The 26,865-nt window shown below is 27.9% G+C and overlaps 2 protein-coding genes across 4 annotated transcripts; one reads left to right on the plus strand and one right to left on the minus strand.

The window, feature by feature from the left end:
- The first annotated feature begins 11,360 nt into the window (after positions 1-11,360).
- Positions 11,361-15,666, plus strand: SRS (Seryl-tRNA synthetase). 2 transcript variants are annotated; one of them, XM_028045941.2, is made up of 11 exons: positions 11,361-11,650; positions 11,726-11,874; positions 12,460-12,553; positions 12,628-12,776; positions 12,901-12,993; positions 13,154-13,174; positions 13,482-13,661; positions 14,029-14,195; positions 14,471-14,605; positions 14,710-14,803; positions 15,193-15,666. In XM_028045941.2, exons 1-11 carry the CDS (start codon positions 11,452-11,454, stop codon positions 15,469-15,471), a joined length of 1,560 nt encoding a protein of 519 aa, XP_027901742.1. In that variant the 5' UTR covers positions 11,361-11,451; the 3' UTR covers positions 15,472-15,666. The 2 variants fall into 2 exon arrangements, with proteins under 2 accessions (XP_027901742.1, XP_027901743.1); XM_028045942.2 differs by lacking the exon at positions 13,154-13,174.
- A 489-nt stretch (positions 15,667-16,155) lies between these two features.
- On the minus strand, positions 16,156-20,427 carry LOC114162912 (O-fucosyltransferase 7-like). 2 transcript variants are annotated; one of them, XM_028046907.2, is made up of 13 exons: positions 20,305-20,427; positions 19,996-20,162; positions 19,552-19,626; positions 18,969-19,068; positions 18,819-18,886; positions 18,441-18,529; positions 18,162-18,342; positions 17,931-18,059; positions 17,693-17,826; positions 17,407-17,620; positions 17,113-17,297; positions 16,949-17,044; positions 16,157-16,741 (listed from the first exon to the last, which is right to left on the minus strand). In XM_028046907.2, exons 1-13 carry the CDS (start codon positions 20,333-20,335, stop codon positions 16,591-16,593), a joined length of 1,620 nt encoding a protein of 539 aa, XP_027902708.1. In that variant the 5' UTR covers positions 20,336-20,427; the 3' UTR covers positions 16,157-16,590. The 2 variants fall into 2 exon arrangements, with proteins under 2 accessions (XP_085523102.1, XP_027902708.1); XM_085666976.1 differs by lacking the exon at positions 19,552-19,626 and having other exon boundaries at positions 16,156-16,741.
- Between the last annotated feature and the right edge of the window lie 6,438 nt (positions 20,428-26,865).

Consider the following 26,865-nt stretch of genomic DNA (forward strand, 5'->3'; position numbering starts at 1 on the left):
ACAAAAAATATATATGTTGTTTATCATCATTCTGATTTTTATATATTGTTTGGCTTCATTAAATTTCAAGTAAATTTAATTTTTTTAATTAAATTTTATTCAAATTTTATTTATTTATTAATTAATACTTTTTTTATAATTAATTTTTTGTTAATTAATTTTTTTAAAGGAATAATGTAATTGTTATTTATTCTTCATTTGTTTAAGAGTGTTATTAAGATACGAGTTTTAAAAATAATTAACTCTAAAAATTTAATTGAAAAATATTAAAAATTTAATCTAAAATATTTACATATATTAGAAATTTGAAACTTGATTAACCTAAAAATAATTTAACCATATATAATATTTTAATGCAAAAATATTATCATTCCTAATAAAAAGAAAGAGTAAACTGAAATAATATAGTTTTTCAATAATTGAAAAATAATTATTTTACAAACAAATTTGAACGAATTATATTAAAAAATAAAAAATATAATGGTTACCTTTAGGAAAAATATTATGCACATATTATTTTATTAAAAAAATTTGTGAGACGATCATTTTTTACCTTTTTTTTTCAAATATAAAAAAATTATTTGTTGTAAAAGATGAAATAGTTTAACTAAAAAATAACATATTTTAAAAAATATGTAATGCTATAAATAATTTAATTTAAATACTTGACTGCATTTTACTCTTTTAATTAAGTATACACAAATAAAAAGTAGTCAATCCCTTCAAATTAAATAAAACTTACTTCTTTTCAAATATAAAATTAGATAAAACTTACTTTATTTTCAAATATAAATGTTACATGTTATAACATTTTAGTTAATTTTTCATTATTATTTTAGCACAGGTGTTACATGTGTCTATGCGGTTTTTAAGTTTCAAGAGAAAAAATTAGAAATAATAGTAAAAGGTACATAAATATTATAATAAAAATAAAAAATAAAATGAAATCTGTAACAATTTTAAAAAATAAAATTAATATAATAATTATTATTTAAAAGTCAATTAAATAATGTGTAAAGAAAAATATTTTTTTATATATAAGTATAGATTTTTCTCTTTCACTTTTTTATTTTATTTTACACTTTTATAAAAAATATATATATATATATATATATTATTTTTAAACTCAAGTATTTTATGTCATAAATTCATCACAAGTCCTCAAATATTTGAATAAAAAATGAGAATTTAAAAAGTTAAAGTAAAATAAATGGAACGAAGATCAGATTTGTGTAAATGAAAAGAAGAAAATTAATTAATTAAAATGCTTAACAAACACATACTTAAATTAAAATAAAGAATCAACAGTAATACAAATTATTCAAGTTTTTTTATTTTTATTTAAAATATCAATAAAACAATTAACACTTTTATCCTTTTATAATATTCAACCTTACAACAATTAATACTTTTATTCTTTTATAATATTCAACCTTACGTCCTTTATACTTTTTCTTTATAGTTATATAATAATTGTAATTTAAAGTACGTTTATATATTCTAAGAAGAATAATAAATGTATAAGACCAACAATTAATTTGGATTTAAAAAAAAAATTATTAAAATTATCAATTTATTTTTATTCAAATATGTATAAACTACATTATTACGAGACAATATAATATTCCAACTTTTATGAGGTTAACAACTTTGTATATGTATAATAGGATGTTTCATTTAGTGTTTGGTGTTCAAATTTTCAATATATAAAATATATTAATATAGTATTACGACTACAAAATAAAATATTTATACAAACTAAATCTAATTACATACATAAACTAATCACTTATTACAGCTCTCCATTACCTTCTACTAAATTAACTGATGATTTCTCATTTTTCAAAAGTGTTTTTAAATCTACAATCACATATGCTCTTACCAAATAGAGGTAATCATCCCACGATAAAAACACAAAAGAATGATAAGCTACTGTAATAAAAGATTTAATCAATTCACAATGCAGTTACTTAAGTCATACACAATCAATCTATTTCTTATAGAAATCTAATGCTACGACTCAATTATCCAAATACAAACATTGATGTCACACCCTAGTAAGCTATTCACTTGTAATGGCCTACGATGCTCTGCAGAGTGGTAGAATTACCACACACAATGTTAGTCCATTAACACTTTTATTCAAGGTAAAATTCTTAGGCTAGGACCTTTTGCTCATTTCACCACATACTTCATTCCTCTCTACTTGAGAATTTGAATAGTTATTAGAGCATCAATATAACTTTCGGATGGGTCCCTACATCAATGCTTACATTGTAACAACCATTACTAATTCTCCTTGAATTAGTATCAACAATTGCTAATTCATCAATTATCTCCAAATCAATCATTTCATAAATAGTAATGCACAGTTACCACAACACATCAAAATTTAGCATAGAAAATAATTACTTGATTCTTCTGATGTATTCACTCAGCGAGACCATCCATTCGCTAGGCGAAGAATGCACAAATGTTCACTCACTCAACAACTGAATGACTCGCTCAACAAATAAATTAATGTAACTCACTGAGGTAAATTTCTCCAAATTCACTCAACGAGTGTATTCTCACTCAACGACTACAAAGTCCATAAGCTATCTGAATTTGGATTCGCTTAGCGAGTACATTCTCGCTCAGCGACTATCAAGTTAGTAAGCTCTCTGAATTTGGTCACATGAATAAGATTGAAAATGAATTGAGGAACATATAAAACATTAGACAAGAGTTGTGAGAGGTTCCTATGTATGCAATGTGAAAAAGAACTTTATTTGATAAGTTAGAAGAACTTATTCTATCAAAACTAAATATTGTTCCTTAACTTTGGTCAAGTGCCGATGATGATAATAAAATAGCTGCAAAATCTCTTATATCTAAATTCAATATATGTATATAATATATAATGTTCAATATAATGAGCATGGAGAGATTTTATGGGATGTGACAAATAATGCTAATTGTTCCGAATCAAGTTTGCCTAGTGACATCATTAGAATCAATCACTCCTCATCTGAGGTATTGTCTGTTTTGGAGCATGTTCTTTGTACAGTTTTTTTCTTTAAAAGGTGCATTAGAAGGTGAAAGGAGAAATGAATATTTAAACTTTATTTGTTCTCGACTCTTAAGCAGTGTGAGACTATTGAACGCGGTGGGAACACTACTTATTATTTACATGACAAAAATATGTTTAATATTATATATTCTTATATTGAGAAATCACACACTAAGAAAATAATAACTTCAAGCAGAAGCACACCCACAAATAAGAGTATAAAAATATAAATAAAAACACACGAAATTTGATGTGGTTCAGCACCTCAAGACCTACATCCACAAATACTAAGCATAAAGTATTACCACTCAAGCGCAATTTTTTGTGGACCAAAACTGCAAACCCTTCCTAGTGGAGTTTTTCTGACAAAAACTGCAAACCTTCCAATGAAACACAATTACTCAAGTCCTAAGAGACCTATTGAATTATAGTGACAATTTCAAAAATAACTCTTTATTTCTATATTACTTTTTTGGTACTCTCCTTTGTATCACTCATATATAAAACTTTGATAAATATTCACTTGAAAATCAATCCATAAAACCTAAATTGTTTAAAGTTTTTGGCTTAATGAATGATCTTTGATCGGCAGAGAGAGAGAGAAGAGATAAGGAGTGTAGTTTTGAATATTTATATTTTGTGTGGCTGTGACCCACATCTTGGATTGATTTCATTTCACTAGGCAAATGATTAAGAAACGAGGTTCGGAAATATGAGTGGGTAAACTTTTTCCAGCCTTATGTGATGGTAGTGTTTTTTCATCTTTTATGAACTTGGCTTCTGGACACTTTTGACTGAGAACACAAAAGCAAAACCTTTGTATATATTTTTATACCTATTTTTGTTTTTTTTCTGCTTGCTTCTTAGAGGGAGTGAGCATTGGAATCTCAAATATGTCACTGATTAATTAGCTTCTCCTCTCTCCTCCTTTTTATATTCATTCTTACATCTCACTATTTCTTTGAATGTTTTGACAACGACATTAGCTTTGCTTGTCGCTTTCTAATAAATGTGTCATCACAAACTTCATTTCTTCTTGTACTTAGTCTTTTACTATGATGTCAATGAATCTCTCTTTAAAAATAATTGAGATATATTTAGAATTAATTCATTGTGATGATATATATTAAAGATTAAGTAACAATGATATTGGGACATCTTGTTTAACGAAATATGAAATATAAGCTTAATACGAGATCAAATTGTAAGAAAAGTTGTACATTAATGTGAATTGTTTTTTATTGAGGAGTGAATATTCAGAAAGTTTTCTTATTCACTCTGTTAAGGAGATAATAATATAAAAGATCAAATTGCATATAGTACACAAAAATATAAAGAAGTGAAATTATAAAAGAAAGAAAGACATAATTATGTTTTATATTAATTAGATTTTACATAAATTTACAATAGTTTCAATTATCATAATCTTATTAAAGTTTCAATATATTAAATAATGCAATCATTCGAGATAGACTAATTTTATGAAAACCTATTACAAAAAATTACACAATTATATACAAACTGTGAAAAAAATTCCTAGGTGTACTAAAGATCAATTATAGATAGCAAAAAGATATAGAAGCATAAGAAATTGTTAACCTTCAACATTCTTATAAAAGTTTATATAAAAGAATTTAACACAAATATAATAACTTAATAATAATAATAAGTTATATTTTTTATACACAACTGATATTTGTCGATAAAAAATTATAATTTTTTATACTATATATTTTTATAAAATATTAAAATATTTTTAATTAGGTTTAAGATGAAGGTAAATTTATTTGTCTTTATTTTTTTAAAGTGCTTATTTAATAAAATAAGTAAATTTTGTTTATGTAATGTTTCTGCACAATTTGCTAATTTTGCAATAGATATTTTTCTACTAATTTTTATAAGACAATCCTATGTATTTAAAAATCAAGTATAAATAAGCTGGTCCAAAATGACACATTTAAATAAACATCATATTTTCACTGCCTTGATTTATTTAATAGTTAAAATATCTTAAAATACGTTCTTTGAAAAGATAAACAATTTGAATTTATAAAGACATACTCTCTATATATAATTGTATAACGTTTTAAACAAAATATAAGTTAAACAAATTATACGTTAAACAAAATATACGTCCGTATGTCCGTATAAGGAACACTACTACTTATTAAAAAAAACGTTTATCAAAAATACTATTCATAAAATTAGGTAAAAACTCTAAGAAACATAACTGACTGAACTGAAATGTCTCAAATATAAATTCTAGAGGATTCAGGACATATAAATAAAATACTACCTAAGGAGAAAAATATAAATAATTGTGGGTTGTTTGAACTTGGAATATTATAATATGCACAAAAATTTACCTTATTTGCAGCAGTTATATATTGCAAGTATTCATTCCTGCCATTTAGTTCTGATAATGATTGGGTTACTTCCATAAAAAAACAAAATGATATTAGTTTTTGAGTTAAATGATAGATTAGAGTTTAGTTAAAGAGTTTAGTATTATTCATAAACCATAATCTTAAAAAGAAGACAACTAGAGAGAGGAGTGAAAAATAAGGTTAGGAGAATACTGGTGATACCACAGTTCTTCCACGGAAAGAAACCTAAAAGTAAAATCCAAGAATACGGCTAAATCAAAGGAGCTTTTCTATTTGTCAACATGCCACGTGTTAGAGATTTATTAGTCTCCGTAATGCAATAATTGTGTATTGACAATAATCTTAAATACTAAATGCAATTTGTTTCTCTCCAACCTAATTTAACTTGAGGAAATGGATAAATCTAATATAACTACTATATATATTATTTATATTGATGTATAAAGACATTTTTTTGTTGTTGATGTACACATTTTTCTTCTGAGTTTATATAAAATGAAGTTGTAATCAGTGAAGAAGACATATAGAATGAGATCCACCTTATTATAAAGCTTTATCTTGATGGTGCCAATGCTGATGAGATGGTGGAATGTGATTGATTATCTTGGTTTTGATTTATCCTCACATTATTAGCCTGCTAATATAAGGTTTTAATGGTTACATTTACAAAATATAATCAAAACCAAAATGTTGTATGCACAGTGGATAAGTTGGTTCACATGCTATTTGTAAAAATAAAAAATGATTTTTTTTTTTAAGAATAATCAAAACATAACATCGTTTTATTTTGAAATAAAATTAATTTTTAATTTTGAAACATCTTTTCTAACAATTTATATTACTACTTAAACATTCACACAAATAAATATATATATATATATTTTCAAAAATAAAAATAAAAATTTTCTATTTCACTGTTATCAACCTATCATTCTACCTAGAAAACTTTCTCCTCCTTCGTAAATACTGTCATCATAAATTAAACAAAAAATAAATAAAAAATAAAAGATAAGCCAGTATCATTGTAAGAAAATACCAAATTATCAACAAAGTTTTACTAATGTGAAAACAAATCATCAGTAAATTATAATTTATTGACGAATTTTACCTATAGATTTTAATTATCAACCGATATTTTCGTTGATAATAAATTTGTGGTTAAAATTCGTTGATAATATATAATTTTATTACCAACAAATATTTTCATTGTTAAAATGGGTGCTAAAACCCCACTTAAATATTGATCATGTTGTAGTAAAGATCACAAGTAGATATTTTTTATAAAAGTTTGTTAGTAAATCTATTGGTAATTGAACTTTTTGAAATTCTATCGATAAATCAGTCAACAATTGATTTTTAAATTTATCGATAAATTCATTGGTAATTAAATGTTTTAAAATTTGTCAGTAATTTTTTTGATAAAATGGACATAATTTTTTTTTTGCCAAATTTGACAAGAATGTGTTATAAATTAAATGGAAACGAGTGAGAAGGATAAGAGACAAAGAAGAAGGAGAAAGAGGAAGAGGAGGAGGAGGAGAACCTACGATGACAAATAGGAGACAACCACAACAAGATGGTGATGACAACGACAACAAGGACGACGATAGTAACAACAACGACAAAGAAAAAAACAGCAGGATGAGGGGATGAAGAGGAGAAAGAGGATGAAGAGGATGAGAAAAAAGAAGAAGAACAAAAGGATGACCCAAAGGTGGTGGATACAACAACGATGATGACAACAACAGATAACGTTAGTGACGACGAATAACATAGAGGAAGAGAATAAGGAAAAAGAAGAGTAGAAAGAAGAAGAAAAAAAGGAAAAAGAAGAAGAGGAGGAAAGATACCAACTTGAGATATTTACCAAAAAAAAAGTTGTCACTGATTACAAACAAGTGATTATTGACAAATTTAGACTATTGATAATTATTGACATATTTTTAACCCGTTAATAAAATTCATCAATAAACATTTTATGGACAAATTATCGTTAATAATTTTGCTTTAGCAACAAATTTTTGTTCTTACTAATAGATTTTGTCTATTGGTAAATTCAATTTTTCTTGTAGTGTATTCTTTATAAAGTTTCATACATTTGCAAATTCAGACCACTCATGTAACTACACACATTTACAAACTCATTCATTCATTAATAAAATAAGTTAATCATTCACCATCAATCTGACTAGAGTGTTTGCACAAACTAACAAAACTAACTACCTTTCAAGTCATCAACTATTAACATTATGTCATCATAGACATGCGACTTTACTTTCGACAAACTCACCATTAAGTAAACTTAGAGATTTGCACCTATCGTACTACATTCACTCACACAAAGCTACATGCCAAGAATTAAGTCATCCTCATATGATCGAGTAAATTTCTTATTACCTAATGAATACAGTTCTTTTCACATTGTACTCTTGGTTATAGAAATCTCCATCAACTCTCACCACCTAATAATTTTTCTATGTGAATCCAATATGAGCAGAACGAGAATAATCTCTTTTCAACATGATATTTCTTTTTTACATACTACATTCAGAGTTCCATTTCTTTGCTAAGTACTTTTGTGTTGTCTTCTGCTGAGCATTAAAAACACATTGTTTTGGTACTTTAAAGATAATTTTAATATATTTTAAAATTTTAAAATTAATTACCATTAGTGTATTTTGAAAACACAATAGAGGAACAACAGAAAAATATGAGTAAAGAATCTAAACTCCTACATTCACATCACATAAATATCACATCAACGATATATATACCATCTTAGTTTCACTCAACCTCATACATATACTCAAATTCTAGAAAATAGACTACTCCTTACTCTACTTGTCTCATGTATCATAAATCATATTGATGTCAATTACTGAATTAATCCATCATATCTCAAACAAGATCATTAATTCTATCATTTATATATGGATATACATTTTTAAAGAATGTATATTACTTTTCCAACTCCGAGTATATAAAACTCAAATAACATAAAATAAGAAGAACATTATTTGTTGACATTCTATAAACTTTTTATCCCATTCTACAACTCACTTTGTTATTTTTATATTCAATAATTTGATTTATATTCTAATTAAATGACTTAATTCAACGTATTATCATTATTTAGGATTACTATAAGAATGTAAAAGAGCACCATCAAAACATCTTTTCTCAAACAACAACGTAGTGCATGTTTTTTTTCTTAACTTTAGTTGATATTAATTTATCAAGAGGAATGTATTTTCCTTTGGGTGCATAACACAACTGAAATATCTGAACCAAACATAGTTTTAGTGTGTATTTAAATTCCTGTTAGGAAATCAATTTGGATTAAATGTGTAGTACTGCACATTTTATTGTAACTTTTGAATGAACTAATTGTGAAGGGAATTTTACTTTTAATTAGATTTGAAAAAGAAATGGTACGCATAATGACACAATATTAAACAAAATTAGAAGTTGGTATGAGTATTGTGAGTGAAATCCAAACCTAGCTTTCATTTGTAAACTTGATTATCCAAATTGGTGAGTTTGTATCTTTAGGTTTTGAATTGAGGTATGAAGACGATGGATGATCTGATTTCAGGTTTTCCCAACTTTTTGAAGTTGTGATATCACCATCCATCTTATCCTATCCAAAACCTACTATTATGATATTATCCTATCATTTCCACCATAATTTTTTACTTCGCCATTCAACAAAAATCATCATTATAGATCACCATGGTGGGTCAACTCCATTCAAAAAGAAAAAAGAAAGATGAACCAATAAATAAATAAAGGGAATTTCTTGTACTTTTATTTGGCAGCAAAAAATAGAATAAAAAGATAAGCTTTAACCACGGGAACACATGATAATAGCGAACATGGATAATTTTTATTTTCACACCATGATTTTCTTTGTCATAAATATGTTCGAAAATGTGATTTCTAAACCTTCTGATTTATAAATTTTTTACTTCTATATTATGCAATCAGAAAATACTTTTTCACAGAAAAAATGTTAGATTGCATAATATTAAGGGTATTTTAATCTTTTACTAACGTTATGGAGGTGCAGAAAGAAATATCCTAGAAAGCCCAACCCAATTGGCAGACGAAAACAAACAAGCCTTGTAATTGGGCTTGCCCATCTATTTGTTGAACTTCCCTAATGAGCAATGCATAGATTAAAATTTCGTATGCTAATAAATAATGAAAATTGTGTTTGTTGTATGTTTCATTTAGATACACTTTTTTTATTCATTTGATATTATTTAGTATTTATTGAACTTTTTATCATTTCTGATTTTTTCCCAGTTTTGACATTGGATCGTTACAATTTAAAAATAAAGGAATGGAAAATTTGACGATGTCCTAATAATATTTTTTAATTGCAGTAGAAGATAATAATATAGGTTGGTAACAGTCTTTGGGCTAATAGAAGTTGTAATTTTAAACAATCCCATACAAAAATACCTAACTCAATATTTTGTCATGGTCCATTTTTAGCAAGTTAAAAGAAGTAGTAAACAATATAAAAATATTGCTTGAAGTGGTGCTAGATAAAAAATGAGTTGTTTGTCCAAAATCTGAGGCCCAAATACAACCCATAATTAGTTATAACAAAATATATATATATATATAAATTTCAAAATCTGTTTATATATATGTTTTAAAATTAATTAACTATATTAACAGGATTTCGAAACTAAGTTGTTCCCTTAATCGATTTGAAAATTTGATCATTTTTTAATCGGATTTTGAAAATTGATACTATCTAAATATTTAAGATATTTTAAAAATATTTAGCGTTTAGAAGTAAAATTGGAGGTGTCGGGAGAAATCCCCAAACTAGCCCATATTATCAATAGCAAAAACGGGTCATTTTTTAAATTTTGGGTGAGATATGTGTTTATTTTCACAAAAGTAAACTATTTACTTTATGATAAAAAAAAATTCTCAACTATTAAAATTAAGTGAATTTAGTCGTTAATAAATTTCTTATTGCCAAAACACTTAACGTTTAATTTTTTATGTAATTATTTGAGTTTTACAACAAATTTGAAAGATTTAATTAATTTTAAGTTTTATTTTTTTTAAAGATTAATTGTATATTAAAATTATTTTTTTTATAAACACATGTGATAATTACTAAATATTAATTATATGTTTAATTATCTCAATTATTAATAAAATTTAAATGAAATTAATAAATTAATATTTTACATTTAAATTATACTTTTTTTCATATATTAAGATACGTAAATATTCATTATATCGAATTAACTATTTATCATAATAAATTATGATGATATTTTCTATCACTGATATAGAGGCTCAAATCCCATCATTGAACTTTTTCTTTTTTGTGAACACAGTAGTTTTCGTAAATAAAAAAATTAAAACTACTTATAATGTGTTTGATTTTGCGGATATATATATATATATATAATCTCAAAATCAGTTTTAAAGTAAAAACTTCACACGTCAATGCAAAGTAAATAGTATAAATTTCTGGATTAGAGAAATCGATTCGACCAAAATTAATTCTTCAACAAATACAAACTTAATTTAAAGTTGAGTAGAATTAATTTTGTTAAAATAGAAATAAACATAGAAAAAATATTTGAAGAAACCTTGCATATAACTATTTGAATGATTGTTATATATAATAATAAGTTTGATATCTATCACTACTTTTCTAAAATCCCTGTGTAGTTAAAATTTATATTCAAATTAATTTAAACTAGTTAAAATGTAATATGTGATTTTTCATTTACACGTTTTTTTCATAAAGAACATAATTATAACATTTTTCTATTGTTATATTTAGTTTTTTGCAATTAAACTTTTATTATGACGAGAATAGAATGACAAATGAAATTGTTCCAATGAATTGAAATAAATAGAGTCATGAAAAACAATTTTATATTTTTCTTGTTTTGTTTACATGAATACATGAATTGAGGATAAATGGAAGATTAGGCTCTGCCACAGACTCTCCAAAACAGAGAGAAAACGATGATGATGGGTTTACTGGGTTGTTCTTGCCCCAACCAAACAACTCTGAAACTGTCTTCAATTCCCACTTTCTCTTTCTTACCTTTCCTTTTCAAAAATTCAACCTTTTCTTTCCACAAATCTCCATTGCCACGCTCCATCAAAGCTCTCTCTTCTGCCATCGTCCGAACAGCTACCCCTAAGGCCCCTCAAGACCAGGGTCGGTGCCAGAGTTTCTTCTCTTTCACTTTACCTGCGGAACTGAATAATAAAAAAACCAATTTGGTCCTTGCAGGTGTGAAGCTTCAATGGAAGGCCACGGTGGACTTCAAGTGGATTAAGGATAATAAGGAAGCTGTTGCTGCCAACTTAAGGAACCGTAACTCTGACGCTGATTTGGATCTTGTTCTCCACCTTTATGACGAAATGCTTACTCTTCAGAAGGTTATGTCATGTTACGTTTCTCTTCGATTTTTTTCCTCTTCTTTAAACTACCAGTTCTGAATAGATTGAAATGTAGCAATATGCAGTCCATTAAATGTCTTGTTCTTCATTGATGAATACCTGCTCTTTCTCGAGTAAAGATAATGGGTGAATTTGTTGAGCTTATTTCGTGGCTTGTATTTGAATAAAGTTCTCTTGTTAATTATGCTTACACGAGAAATAAACCATCAATCTTTAGTGGTTCCTAAAGGAATAAATTTGTTTAAGTAATCCCTAGAAATATTGAAATTTTCATCACCTTAGTTCATCGGACATTAATGGTCTAACTTGAAGGATTCTTACATGAGAGAAATTCAAAGATGATTTTTGCACATGAGAGAAATTCGACTCATTTTACCTTCGAGTTTTTTTTCTCTTGCAAGTGTTTATAGAGAAGTTTATTCATATGAAACAATTTTTTTTTTTAAATTATGTTAAATATAAGCTACCAACCGTGGATTAAATGCTTGAAAGATGGGTATTGGTGTAATATCTTCAGCTCTTAGTTCTCAATGGCTTGGCTAATGTGTTTCTTACAGATAGCAGGAAGTTGAGAGGGTTCGTGGAGAAAGAAATGCAGTTGCTAACAAGATGAAAGGAAAATTAGATCCCTCTGAGCGTCAAAGATTGATCGAGGAAGGTACTTTTGGTGCTATTTTTCACCCAACTGACATTTTGGGTAAATTTCTTAAAACTGACGCATTTTGTATGCAGGGAAGAATTTGAAGGAGGGACTTGCTGCTTTGGAAGACGACCTAGTGGAGCTTAATAATAAGCTTCAGCAGGAAGCACAGTGTATACCAAACATGACACATCCTGATGTTCCAATAGGAGGGGAGGATTGTTCCACCATAAGGAAAATGGTATTTCAGTTATTAAAAATTTCTTCCTTTCTTCTTCTAGAAGAGAAAAGATTGTTGTTGATGATGTCCATGCATTGATTTCTTTTCCTCAAACATTAATTATTGTGAATGTGTAACATTTTAGGTTGGCAGTTCTCCAAATTTCAGCTTTCCTGTCAGGGATCATGTCCAACTAGGGAAGGAGCTTGATCTATTTGATTTTGATGCAGCTGCAGAGGTATACTTAGATTAATTTAAGGCATTAAAGCACCATTTATTTGGCGCTTGGCAAAATCCGGTATCATTTTAAGTTGTAGGGTTATATGTGAAATGTTGCACTGTGAACCTGAAATGGTATTGGAATCTATTAAATTAGTATCACTTTTATTATTTTCCAGGAAATGGATGCGTGCCTTGAGGTAGCATATTCTCTTATGTGAATGTATCCAAGAATGGTTTTGTATATGACATGAAATTGACGAGGTCTTGAACTTTTCTGAAATTAAATGCTTCATCTCTATCACTGTTCTTGTATACAATATTAAGACCTCATTCTCAGTTCTAACTCTGACAATAACTTTAGATATTAACTTTGATGGTAATTTATTCCTTACTTTTTATTTGAATCTTCAAGATGAAGTCTAGATCCTCAAAAGAAGAACTAGGATATGATTGGCAGTTGACTTCAGTTTGTCTTGGATGTATATCTAACATGCTGCTTCACAGGTCAGTGGGTCAAAGTTCTACTACCTGAAAAATGAGGCAGTTTTGTTAGAGATGGCTCTTGTAAATTGGACACTCTCTGAAGTGATGAAGAGAGGCTTTACTCCATTAACAACCCCTGAAATTGTGCGATCCTCTGTTGTTGAAAAATGCGGATTCCAACCACGTGGAAGTAATACCCAGGTTTGGGAGTGTGTATCTCTTAACAATGCTTTCTTTCTCAACATGTGTTATTAAATTATTCTTGACTTTCATGATCATAGACATAAGATTCATAGCTCCTGACAAACATTTTTGCCAACCATTTACCCGCTGTTAGAAGAATGTTTCCTTTTAGTCCTTCCGTTTCCATCTTGTTTTATATTTTGGTAGAGTTAAGGGCTACAAAGGTCGTACAATTATAATCATAATACGGTTTCCAACCTTGTTTCATGATGCAAAACATTGCATAATCATTTAATTTTTCCTAAAATTTCCTTGTATTTCCTGTTTTTAATTAGATGATTGAAGTTCATAGCGTCTGTTGACGTTCTTGCCAAACATTGAACAGATTTATTCCATAGATGACAGTGACCAATGCCTCATTGGCACTGCAGAGATTCCTGTTGGTGGCCTTCATATGGATTCCATACTCTCTGACTCATTCTTACCTTTAAAATATGTGGCATTTTCTCATTGTTTCCGTACGGAGGCTGGTGCTGCTGGCACTGCTACAAGGTTCGAACATTTTTGTTACTTAGCTATTGATTTGACCATGGATTTGAATCCCCTTAATAATTTTCAATTTTTTTTAATACATAGGGGAATAAAAACCATTAAATGCTTTCTTTTGTTGCATGTATTAGATAGATATTAGATTGGACTCTACTAAATTTTTTTAACCAGTTGAAATTCCTATTCTGAATGCCTTAGAGTACACACTAATGTTAGTGTCTTCAAATATTTGTTTTTTCTACCTTTTCTGATCATAATTGTCGCTGTCTACTGAACAGAGGTCTTTATCGAGTTCACCAGTTCAGCAAGGTTGAAATGTTTATTTTCTGCCGCCCCGAAGAGAGTGAACATTACCACCAAGAGCTGATTAAAATTGAAGAAGACCTCTTCTCATCCCTGGGATTGCATTTTAAGTGAGTGCTACTACTTTTCACTTTTAGTTCTTACACTCTTTCTTCATTGTTTAACATGATTCCATTATTATTATATTTATTCTAATAACTAAGCTTCTATGCAGAACTTTGGATATGGCCTCTGCAGATCTAGGTGCACCTGCTTATCGTAAATTTGATGTGGAGGCATGGATGCCTGGTTTAGAAAGGTTTGGTGAGGTACTGCAACAGCTCTTTCCTTTTTCATCTTGCAATACACATCTCTACACTTTTTATGGCCATTGGGCTGAGATTCTTGTTTGAGTTGAGTGCAATGCCTGGAAGCATGACTAGTCAAATTAAAAAGTTCAAGATATTATTAAAATAATTCCAGCACAGATCTTACTATAATGTTAATATATCTGGAGTTTTTAATTTATTGTACCTGTTGATATGACCTCTATCACCTGTAGATACTATTATTGTGCAAGTCTTAGTCTTGCTTGCAGTAAGAGAAAACTTCATTTTATTTATTTGTTAACAATGGTTAGCAACTTCATGCTATTATTCCCTTATACAAAAATCATGTGGTTTTCAACATAAGTTGTTGAGGCTTGTTATTGTGACAGATCTCTAGCGCCTCAAATTGCACAGATTATCAGAGTCGTCGTTTGGGAATAAGGTATCGTCCTTCATCAGAAGCACAGGTGACAAGTGGCAAAAAATCTAAAGGGAATCTTGCTCCACCACAGTTTGTTCACACATTAAACGCAACAGCTTGTGCAGTACCACGGATGATTATATGTTTGCTTGAGAATTACCAACAAGAAGATGGATCTGTTCTTATCCCTGAGCCCCTCAGGCCTTTCATGGGTGGCCTTAGTGTCATAGCCACAAAATCATTGTAAGTGATCACAGTATTTGTTTCCATTTGGAGGATGCTGTTGCGGCAGAGTATACTATGGTGATAGATGAGTTCAAACAGTTTTCCTTAGAATGATATTCTTACAAATGATCTTACTGATTTTTTATCCTTACAAACTAGAGATGTTGTACTTGTTACCCCTTTTTCCTCTGGAATGTAGCCACACAAATTTATTTGACATCTAAAATTAAAAAAAAAAAAATAATGTATTGAGAACTTATTTAAAATCAGTTGAAAAAATAACGAGAAACAATTTTTTTTATATCTGCAAATCTCATTTTATTTGACATCTAAAATTATGAATGACGGTATAGGCATTTTCACGATAACAATATTTCCAAGTCACATCAAACACAAATGAAAATATATAAAGTTAAAATTATATAATTTCCAGTAAATAAATATTTTTTTTATTTATTATGGATTAAAAAACTTATTCCGGAAACTTGTAGAGGAAACGCATGTGTTAAACGGGCCAACTGTACAGGTCCATATTCATGAGATGACCAACTATAAAGGAGGACCTAACTTCCTGCATTCGATAAATCTTCCATGAATAAATTGCGTAATGCGTTTTTTAATATATAATTTTTACATCTTCAAATTTAAAAGGAGAAAGTGAGATTTTTATTAAAGTAAATAAAAAAATCCAAATAAATATATTGCTGTTCCAAACCAATAACGACGCAGAGGGTAAAGAAAACGAAAAAAAAAATTGCTTCACTTCAGGACTAACAATGCATACGGAACTATCAATTATGTGGGATTAATTAAAAATTGTAATTCCAATAATGAATTTGACGAAAAAATATATTTGCAGTGACGTGTGGTTTGAGTCCGTGGCCAGATCTAAAATGCTTTACATAAACAAGGAATGGTCACCGAATGAATCAAAGAATCATGCCTTCCAAAAGACCCGATCACACTCAAGAATCTAACGTTCTCTTCCTCACCAACTTTTAATATCAAATCCTGCACCTTTCATCTTCTTTCTTTCCCCTCCCTACTTCCTTTTCTTTTCTATTGTTGCATTTTTTTTCTTTCTTGTTATCAATATGTACACTGTGCCAACATAAAGGAAAAATATTTTCCTTTATCTGGCCTACCTATACTGAGAAGCGTTTATCGAGAGTGATTCTGTCCGACATAAACAACCAGGTAAAGGGTTTGCATAAAATGTTTCTTCTGACCGAAACCTGTCCAAGCCCTTTGTTCCAGCAACGGGTCCTTTTCTCTTTCTGAAGAAGCCAAGCCTGTTCAACAACTCATCATAAACACCAAGTCATAACCAAATTTTTTCCTTTTTCATCAGCATTTTATCAAAATTCGTAACAAACTATATTCTTGTTCAAACTATCTACTGGAAGAAAAAAACCGGAAACATAAATTAGTACATACCTGTCTAACTAACAACAACAAACTTGTTTGACAAATATATTTATGCATCTCCTATCACTTACCGTCTTCTGTGGAGATCGATAATTTTATTAGACAGTGTTTTCCCCTCGGTCATTGATCCATTTTCCAGTTTATCAAACAAACGAACAAGCCCTTTCCTGATAACAGAAGTGAGGTCAGAAAGAAAACCTCGTAATGATGTACAACTTTTGAAAGAGAATCTCACCTGTCGGGAGATATTGTTCTTCCTCTCCCGAGAACTCGACGATGCCCTTCAACGGCCTTCGCCATGTTTCCAGGGTAAGAATGTACAAACACATCACTTTCAACTGATACAATATAGTCAATAGCAGCCATTTGAGACCCATGACTAGAAAAGGGTTGAAGCTCCTCCATGGATACCAACTTTTCCTGAAATTAGTCATAGGTCATCAACATCATATCAATGCATTCTCAGATTACTGCTATTAAGTTAAAATGTGTTCATAAAATGCTTTATCAATATATTATAATTGCCTACCTTGTTCATTAACAGTGGATAGCGAGATCGCAGGTCAGCCATATGGAACTCACCACCATATATCTCCCCAGCGGCAATATAAATTGGAGTCTTTGATGGGTATCCAAGAGCAGTAAGAAAAATTCCAACTTCCTTTGGAGTTAAGGGGCAAAATCCTTTCGACCTCTCTTCTATGGGATTAATGTATTTTCTTTTCCAATAAGTAGTATTCTCTCTACAAATTTGGAGCACCACGGTAATTATCAAAACATCAGAAGTCAGGTAAAGACAGAAACATTATCAATACCTGATAAACCGTAGCTCTTCAGATTCAACTGGAGATAATTCATGTGTGCACCCACTAAATGCAAGCATGTCCTTCTCATAACGTAAATGCAGTGCAATATAGGGGCCGAATGACCTCATCCTCTCCACCAATGTCTGAAAGGATCCAAAAGGTATTTGAAAATTAAAATGAAAATCCTAAGATAAAGGACAGAGTATGAGAAAGCAAACAAAGAAACGTTAAATATCGAATTATATACTTTTCCCATTTTTTCAATACGAGGAGAGAAACGAAGAGCTTCATAACAAGCACGGCAGCGAAGCTTCTGAATATCTGGAGGTAGATTGTTATTTGCTAACCGAGAATCAGATTTGGAAGCTCGAATTATCTTTAGAGGATTTTAAAAATAAGATGGTCATACAATGTTAGAACTTAAAGGAAATGAAAAGATCAAATACGTAGCTGTGTACACACCAATCAGATTACATACATTGAAACTATTCCACAAGGCAGCAATCTCATTCTCATAGTAATTCATACCAGACCAGCTTTTGAATTGCATGACGATTTTGGTTGCGTTAACCAGTTTCTTGGGAAGCTTCTTAATGATCTTTATATCATTAGCCAGAGAACTAATAAACCACTCATCATCGAAGATATCAGAGAAATTGCTGCAGATCAAATAAAAGGCTATAAAATAACTTACGTAAAATCCAAAATAGAAAAATATAATGGAAAAATAGAAACGCAAACGGGATTTAAAACTTACCTGGTATCACGCCAAAATGATTTTTTATCAAGTTCTGGAATCACAAGAGTAGCATTGATGATACGAGCTATAGCTACCATATCACATATCTGTAGTAGAGGAAACAAACTTTCAGATTCTAGCAATACAATGGTAAAGAACATCCAAATGTGACATGTTCTCTAAATTCAAGCTTTTGCAATCAATTAGACACTTTAGCAAACTTTTGTCTTGAAGTGACGTGGAAGTAAAACTTCTCAGCAATTAAACTCGTAGAGAACTTTCTACCATCTAACAACAATCAAATAAGAAGATGAAAATTCAACATGGAATAGGCTAAGTCGTTCACACTAAAACTATGTTTCATAAGAGATTTATCCAGAGAGAGAGAACTCATACCCCGGAACGCATTTGGTTTAGCCCTCCATTTGTATGAACTGAAAGGTAACCCCGTGACCTTGTCGGAGCTGGGTAAGCAGTTATAACTTCAATTAAGGACTGAAAAACAAATCACACTCACAAATTGCTACACATGTGCAAGTTTCTTACTTGTGTAATTAGGAGTAGGCTTCGTGCAGGTTATAAACCCGTGATTTGGTGGAGGCTTCCACAATTTATCGTAGTCTGACTCCTTTCTTGAATCCTTCGACTACAAAACCAAAGAAGTGAAAACAGAGAAAAAGGTGCATGCACAATTGCTTTGCAGAATTTAAAATATTTCCGACACCCCAACATAGCTGACAAGCACTAAAGCTAAACCAGAGAAGTCATTTGACCGTACAATTTGATGAGATCAATAAATATTAGCGCTTGGCAGTGAGCATAACCAAAAGAAATGCAATTAACAAAGAAGAAAGTCCCCCAATGGTAGACGGGAAAATAAATTAAGAAAAAAAGAAGAAAACTTCTGCATTAGGATGGTTTTCCAACAGATAGCAACTTAATCAACGATAAGCAAGTGAAAATAGTACATTTATGATTTATCTCTCATTCATAATACATAATTTTTGGAAAAAAATATAAAGTTTTCCTACCCAGTGGATTTCATTTCATAGTCACATTCAGAGCATCCCAAAAACAGAGAGATCAGCAAAAGAATTCTAAGAGAATATAATGATCGAAAATACAAAACCTTGGGAACAGAGAGCGGAGTCTTGAATAGATAGGGCGGAACGAGTTCTCGAGTCCAGCTTTGCGGGTCATAAAACTGCCAAATATAGAATTTGACAAAAAAAAAAAGATAGAAACAAGAAAAATGGAACTTTGATGAGTAAACCACAGAGTAAGAACTGAAACACCAGAATCTTCAAAAACAAAAACCCGAAAGCCAAACTCCCACTCTTTTCCGCATTTGTAGGCGGTAATAGCAATCTAGTTTAAGTCCAGAATTACTGAAAACCGAATCTTTTCAAAGAGAGCCGCGCAAAATAGATTGATTGCGATTGAATTAATAAAAAAGAGAGTCTGTTAGAGGCGAAAAACAGTTAGAGAAGATGAAAGAATTATGCAGAGCCCTAAAAAGGGTATTTTTGTTTGTGGGAAAGAAAGAAGAGAGGAACAGAGAGAAGAGACACACCGAGGGGATCTTGTCACTGAAGTTGTGATGAGTGGGCGAAGGAGAAACGTGAACGTGAACAAAGAAGAAAGAAGTGACAACTATGGAGAATATGGAGGCGGCGAGAAACCTTCTGAGCATGCCCAGTGGAACCGTTCGACGCTTCTGCTGCATTGGTCCTCTTCTCTCTACACTCATCCAGGAAACGCGGAAACTCGTTATTTTTATTTTTAGTATTGAACGAGTGAGTGAATGAATGAATATGATAAAAGGTAGAAGAAAACAAGGTTGGACAGTTATGTTAAGAAGAATGAGATAAAGAAAAGGAACCTCGGAGTGTGGGGTTCTTCGTCTTCTTCATGGTTTGGTTTGCAGTGAGGAATAAAAAGCGCTGCTCTGTTGCTGTTCGGTTTTGGCTTTTTCTCAACGTCGTTGCCACCTTGCATTCCTCGCTTTTCCCTATTTCTCCTTCTTTATGTCTAATTATAATACTTATTATTTTCATTTTTTTTATTTTACTAACGAAAATTATATATTCTGTTTAAATTATAATTAAAATTGTTCGTGCTTCATTCATGGTGGTTTTCAGTTGCAGATCTCCCTCGCCACACTTCCTCAAATCTAAAATCGTGGGAAATCAATTCTGAATTGCTCCAAAAAGTTTAACTCATTCTATAATAAATTAATTAGAAACTATTTGTAAAATAAAAATTAAATATTCAAAATATTAATTTATCGTGAATTTTAATTATTATATCATTTACACATTACAAAATATGCATCTATCGTGTACTTTATTTTAAAGAATCAATAGTTATTCTATGCAATATACAAGTTAAAATAATACTCTATTAATTTATAATACATAAATATATTTAATGAGCTACATAAGCATTTCTTTTAAATAAAAAATATATATATTCATTAAATAGTAATGACCAATGAAAAGTAGATTATATAATTCAAAATTATCCAGAATTTCAAATTTATAATTTCCATAACTTGAACCAATTACCAAATATATATAGAGAGAAATGAATGTAATGAAGAGGCGTTATTAGTTTTAATATATTTTGGTAGGTTACTAGTTTAAATCTAAAAACGAGGTTTAAACTTTTAAATATTCCATCGCACTAATCAATTGGTATGATGCGCATATTATTTGGAACCTGACCACTATTATTCACTTTGTCAAAAATTTTATACATTTACTGGGACAAAAAGAAAATACAAGGTATCACTTTCTTACTATTTATTTTTACTATGTGGAATTAAAATGGTTCATTAAATTGAAATAACCGCACTTGTTATAACTATAAGTTATATTAGGATTTAAATTTATAATAAATAAATATTTTAAACATGTGTATTAAAGCAGTATTTGAATCTATGTAAGTAAACAGTTTTTTCTTTGACTAGTATCAAATATGGCATTAATTACATATTAAATAATTATTACATTTCACAAATACAATAAAATTTAATCAAATATTTGTCTTTTACTTCACCGCATCAAAATATTATTAAGTAAAGTCAATTCAAAGCTTAAGAGTTTAATATTGATGCTTTATCAACAAATCCTAAATACAATGAGATGAAAGAAAACAAATATAACAGAGATTAAACTGTTTCCAAAATATATATGCATAAGGAAAATTTTAAATTATATATATATATATATATATATATATATATATATATATATAGAGAGAGAGAGAGAGAGAGAGAAAGAAGTGTAAGAGAGGAGAAAAAATCAAATCACACATTGAATATCTTTCAATTTTATTATGTTTTTACAAAATTTACTTTTTGATTTGAAAGTTACTTTCTTCTTATAAATTATATTTAAAAAAAATATGCTAATATACAATTATTTTATACATCTTTATTTATATAGACCAAAATCATCTTAATACATATTTTTCAAAATATGATAAAATATAAATTATTTCTGACATTTTTATTGTTTTCAATTTTAACAAAATTTAATATAAATAATTAAATAGTATGAAAATGTTTAAAAAAAAATCTATCTAAAAATGTAATAAACGAAACTTGCAAAAAAAATATAGTATGCATCAAAATTTGAACATTGCAATTGAAATTTGATCTAATAAAAATTAGTCATCCTAATTATAATCAGTGAAGAATTTAATTGATTATATTAATATATATAAATAAGAGCTAGTGGTAGGTATTAGTGTATGAGAAAGTATTTTTCTGGATACATTTTGATGAGACGGTGGAATTATTGGTTGCATTGAATTGCAGAAAGTAATGCGCATGATGAATAGATTGATAGGAGCATACTTCAATATGCTTTGAATTTACATATTCCATTCCATCTTCATCATCATCGCGACCTGGGAATAAAAAATATAACCTTCAACCTCATAACTTTACCTACCTAAAATGTTGAATTCTCTCCAAAATCTGGTGTTGTTCTTTTGTTATATTTTAAAATTATATTGATTTTAATATATTAGATAAATTAGTATATTTTAAAACATCACAATAATTATATATATATATATATATATATATATATATATATATATAATATCTTAGTTTAAGTTTTATAACAATTCTTTATCTTTTACTACACATTTTTTCATCTCTCTTTTAATTGTTTAGTTTGTTTTATATCATGAGATTCACTTTCATCTTCAAGGAAATTTTTCTCTTACAACAACTTTTGTGTGATTATATTCAAATGATATACTATTAATTACAAATAATCAAATATTTGTGTGTTTTATATTTGAATATTTCAATTCTTTTTAATATTATTATTTATTTTATTTTTTCATAAAAAAATATTTTACCTTAATTTCAAATGTTCATGTTCAATCGCATAAATTTTTTATTTAATGTGTAATATAAAAAAGTTATCTTTATTATTCTTTTTATCCTTAATTTTTGTTTGATATGAAAATTTGTTGTATTGTTTAAAAAATTTTCATTATATATTAATAATTAAACTAGATTAATATTTGAAAAAAAATTCTTAAATTTTCAAGGTACTTTCATTGTAGTTTAATTATGCCCTTGATTATACATTTGTTTTTGTTTTTGTGATTTCATTAAATGATATATCAAGATGTTTCTAAGACGCACATTTAATCATTTTTAATTTTTTAAAATGTTTTTATTTGTTATTTATTTTTGTCATGTAAAATGTCGTTTTGAAGACTTATTATATAATTATTTTTATTTTTGAACTCATTTTATAAGTGTAGTTTTATTACCGTAGTTGTATAAAGATATTTTATTTATTATAATATAATGACTCAATATTATTGTTATGAATCTTGTTTATTACCATCTAACATAAATGAAAGTTTAATAGGTACAAAATCTAAAATTTATGTTAAATTTCAGTTATTATTGGTTTAATCTTTATTTTTTATGCAATTCAATTAAAGTGGTGTATTATAATTTTTATTAGTGTATAAAAATATATTTAATTAGAATTTAGAGAAAGGAAATAAAAAGATACTTAAAATATTTTAAAACTTTGACAATTAGTTTTCTTTTTTTGAAAAAAGTACTTTTTTATTTTATCAACTTTGTTTAATTAATTTTTCCAAACTATAAAATATTTTGGTTCTTTTGAAAATGTATTTGGTACTTTAATTTAAAATGTATACAATTATAATTTTCTTTTAAATATTTGATATTAAAAAAATAAAAATGCATTCCTTTCATATAAAATATGTAATCATATATTGGTTCATTTGTCGATATTTTTTTATAAAAAATAATTAACTGATATTGAAATAGTAAAAAAACGAATATGAATATAAGTATGAGTGTATAATCGTTATCCAGCGAGATGAGGATGAGCAAAATTTTTTATATCTTTTGGGTATAACTATGAGGATGAAGGCAAATTTTTTCGTTAGAGATAAGATAAGTATATATAATGAAACTCCTCCACCCCACCATATTGTCTCCTCTAATTTGGTTTTAAACTTGAAAAATATATATAGTTATACTAACCCAATTCCATTAATATTTTTTTTTGTATATTTCAAACAATATTTTAGTTTGATGATAGCGTTTAGTTTTCATCTCGTTTCACACATTTCAACTTAAGTATTAGTTTGGAACATCAATTAATATATTTAAAACCATTAAATTAAGAAGACTATATCAATTTAATTTTAAAATTTCAAAATTAAGATGTATCAAATTTTGAAAAAAGAAAAACGAATCTAAATTTATAAACTATCAATATATCTAACTCTAAACTTATTTTAAAAGTCTAATAAATTTACAATTGTTGAGTTGATGGATAGAGAGAAATAGATAATTACTTGATAGTTATGTGTAGGTACGAAACATGATGTAATTAATAGTTATGTGTAGAGAGATACATCTTGATATTGAGAAGTGAATTGTCTAGATGAATAACTTTAGATAATGGGATAGTATTGTGATGGAATCCTAATAATATAGTTTGAGAATATATATATATATATATATATATATATATATATATATAAATAAGTGATATTAGTATAATCTTATATGTTGATTTATCTGATTTTTATTATTGATAATAAAATATTTTATCTTTAATAATATTAAACTATTAAAATGTGATCTTACTATATTTAATTAATAATAGTATTAAGTGAGGTCGATTGGAATTATATTCTAATCCTTTAAGTATAATGAAATCCTATATTTAAGTTTTGCAATTGAAAAAACATAATTAAGAGAAAAAAGTGTATTAAAGTGATCATTGTTTTTATATAACTTAATGATCGACCAGATTTATGAATACTTTGCACTCATAATATAACAATGAAAAATAATATATTTGTTCTTCAAAATATATACTATAAATAAAACAAAATGCTCTTCTTTTGTGTATATGGCCTTAAAAAGAATTACAAAATTTCATGGCGAATTATATTTGAATATATTTTATTCAAAATATAATATGAAAATAGAAGTGTTTATATTAACTATGTTTCAATTTTTTTAAAATGTTTGTTATTTGAACCGTGGAGTTTTTAAATGACATTAGAATTAAAAGAAATAAGGAAAAAATCACGACGAAAACTATTTGGGCAAGGCAAGAACCTAATTCATCTAGGCTCCATGTGCTACTGACACATAAGGTTTTTTTTTTTTTCCAAAATAAAAAGGTGACATAAAAAAATCTTCGTTAGTTTCAGAATCAATTAATCAGAAAACCTTTTGAATAATTTTCATTTTCCAAAGTCGAAACTTTATTCTTCTCTGGAACATATCTCATTTGCTGTTGTACCTGCCATTCAACCTTCTGACAAATTAACTTTCACCAAATAGAGAAAAAGAACAATTTCTTGTCATTAGTTTGATTATGTTGAAAATAACTATTTTTTTAAGAGTAAAATATATTTTTATTTTTAAATTTATTTGTATGAATTATATATTTGTTTTAAAAATAAATATTTATTTATTTTATTTCAATACTTTATGAAAGTAAATAAAACATTTCCTTAACAAACGCTACATAAAGATTATATTATAATCTGATTATTTTATAGTTTATCAAAACTCTATTTTTATATGATACACACTTCATATATAATTTATAAAAAAATGTTTACAAATTTAATTTAAAAACAAAATATAATTTTTAAAAATATTTAAAAAACGAATTGAATTAAGTAAAAAATAATACCAAAGTGATAGATATGGTTATGATATTGGTATGGTATGGGACACTTGTCTACATGCTATTACTCTTTTCCCGATCACTTTACATAATAATTTAAATTAGGAAGCAAATATAAAATAAAAAAATTATAAGGAATTGTAAACTAAATTTCTTTAGCTGAAGTGTCATTTTAATGTCGTCGGAAAATGTTGTCCCAGCTAAATTGTCCTATTTTGAAAAAGAGAGTTGATAAATTACCTTATGCAAAATAATTCCATACTTTTAAGTATGAAATAAATATAACACTGATAAAATAAATCACCACGCGATTAATTCTAACTCATAAACTGTTCCTTTGTTGAAAGAGAAAGTTGACAAGTTGTTAGTTAAATAAACTTATTTTAAATATTAATAATAACAGTTACTTTTAGAATTAAAGGTAAATTAAATGTTAGTTGAATAAAAAAAATAGTACATTATGCACTAAATATCCAAATAATGTTTTTTCATAAGATAAAGTATAAGAACAAACATGATTATGTAACAAATAAATAAAAGAGGAAACATATATATAAGAATGGAAAAATATTACTGATTTTTTATTTTTCATTTGAAAATTTATTATTATTATTATTATTGTGTTTTTCGTTTTCCAATGTAGGATATTTTTCATCTCAAACAAACTCGTGTGGATTGAGATTGTGTTAGAATAAACTTTTTTGTAAAGTGCCTACACTCAATCTTCAAATTCATCCCATCTTATCAACTCAATTATATTTTTGTGATTTAATATCTTGTTAGAACTTAGTTAGTAATAAATTTATGAATTAAATCTTACTCAACCCAATTAACGTGTAATCGATGGCTTTGGTATAAGCCCAAACTCAATTGGGTTATTCCACTGACCCACTAATATTACGTACAAGGTTTCTTTTGCACCCTCATAATTTCTCCATGCACCCCAACGGTTTGTAAAGACTAAAATAAACTTTTTCTCTATCTTTCTTTTCTACACCTCAGTTCCTTAAGATTATAAATTTGTTACAAAACAAAACTGGTCCTAGAAATGATTAGTTGGGAAACAAAGTTTTAATTCCTTTTATGAGAGAGACACCAATAAACAAAGGTAAAAACAAACCACACTAATAAACAGAAGTAACAGAAACTGATTTCATATTTTTTTTATAAACTGTCACTAAAAAAAAAAAACACTCAGAAACCGTTCAACCATTATC

The sequence above is a fragment of the Vigna unguiculata genome, chromosome 9, assembly GCF_037176805.1.
Source record: "Vigna unguiculata cultivar grain cowpea cultivar isolate G323 ecotype 2 chromosome 9, ASM3717680v1, whole genome shotgun sequence".
Lineage (NCBI taxonomy): Eukaryota > Viridiplantae > Streptophyta > Magnoliopsida > Fabales > Fabaceae > Vigna > Vigna unguiculata.

Coding starts and splice junctions, on each gene's coding strand:
- LOC114162912 (XM_028046907.2), bottom strand. CDS start 20,335: ATGAAGAAGACGAAGAACCCCACACTCCGAG. Junction 18,060..18,161: donor CCTTGTGGAATAGTTTCAAT/GTATGTAATCTG, acceptor AATCCTCTAAAG/ATAATTCGAGCTTCCAAATC. Junction 16,742..16,948: donor ATCGATCTCCACAGAAGACG/GTAAGTGATAGG, acceptor GTTGTTGAACAG/GCTTGGCTTCTTCAGAAAGA.
- SRS (XM_028045941.2), top strand. CDS start 11,452: ATGATGATGGGTTTACTGGGTTGTTCTTGCCCCAACCAAACAACTCTG. Junction 14,606..14,709: donor TCCCTGGGATTGCATTTTAA/GTGAGTGCTACT, acceptor GCTTCTATGCAG/AACTTTGGATATGGCCTCTG. Junction 14,804..15,192: donor GTTTAGAAAGGTTTGGTGAG/GTACTGCAACAG, acceptor TTATTGTGACAG/ATCTCTAGCGCCTCAAATTG.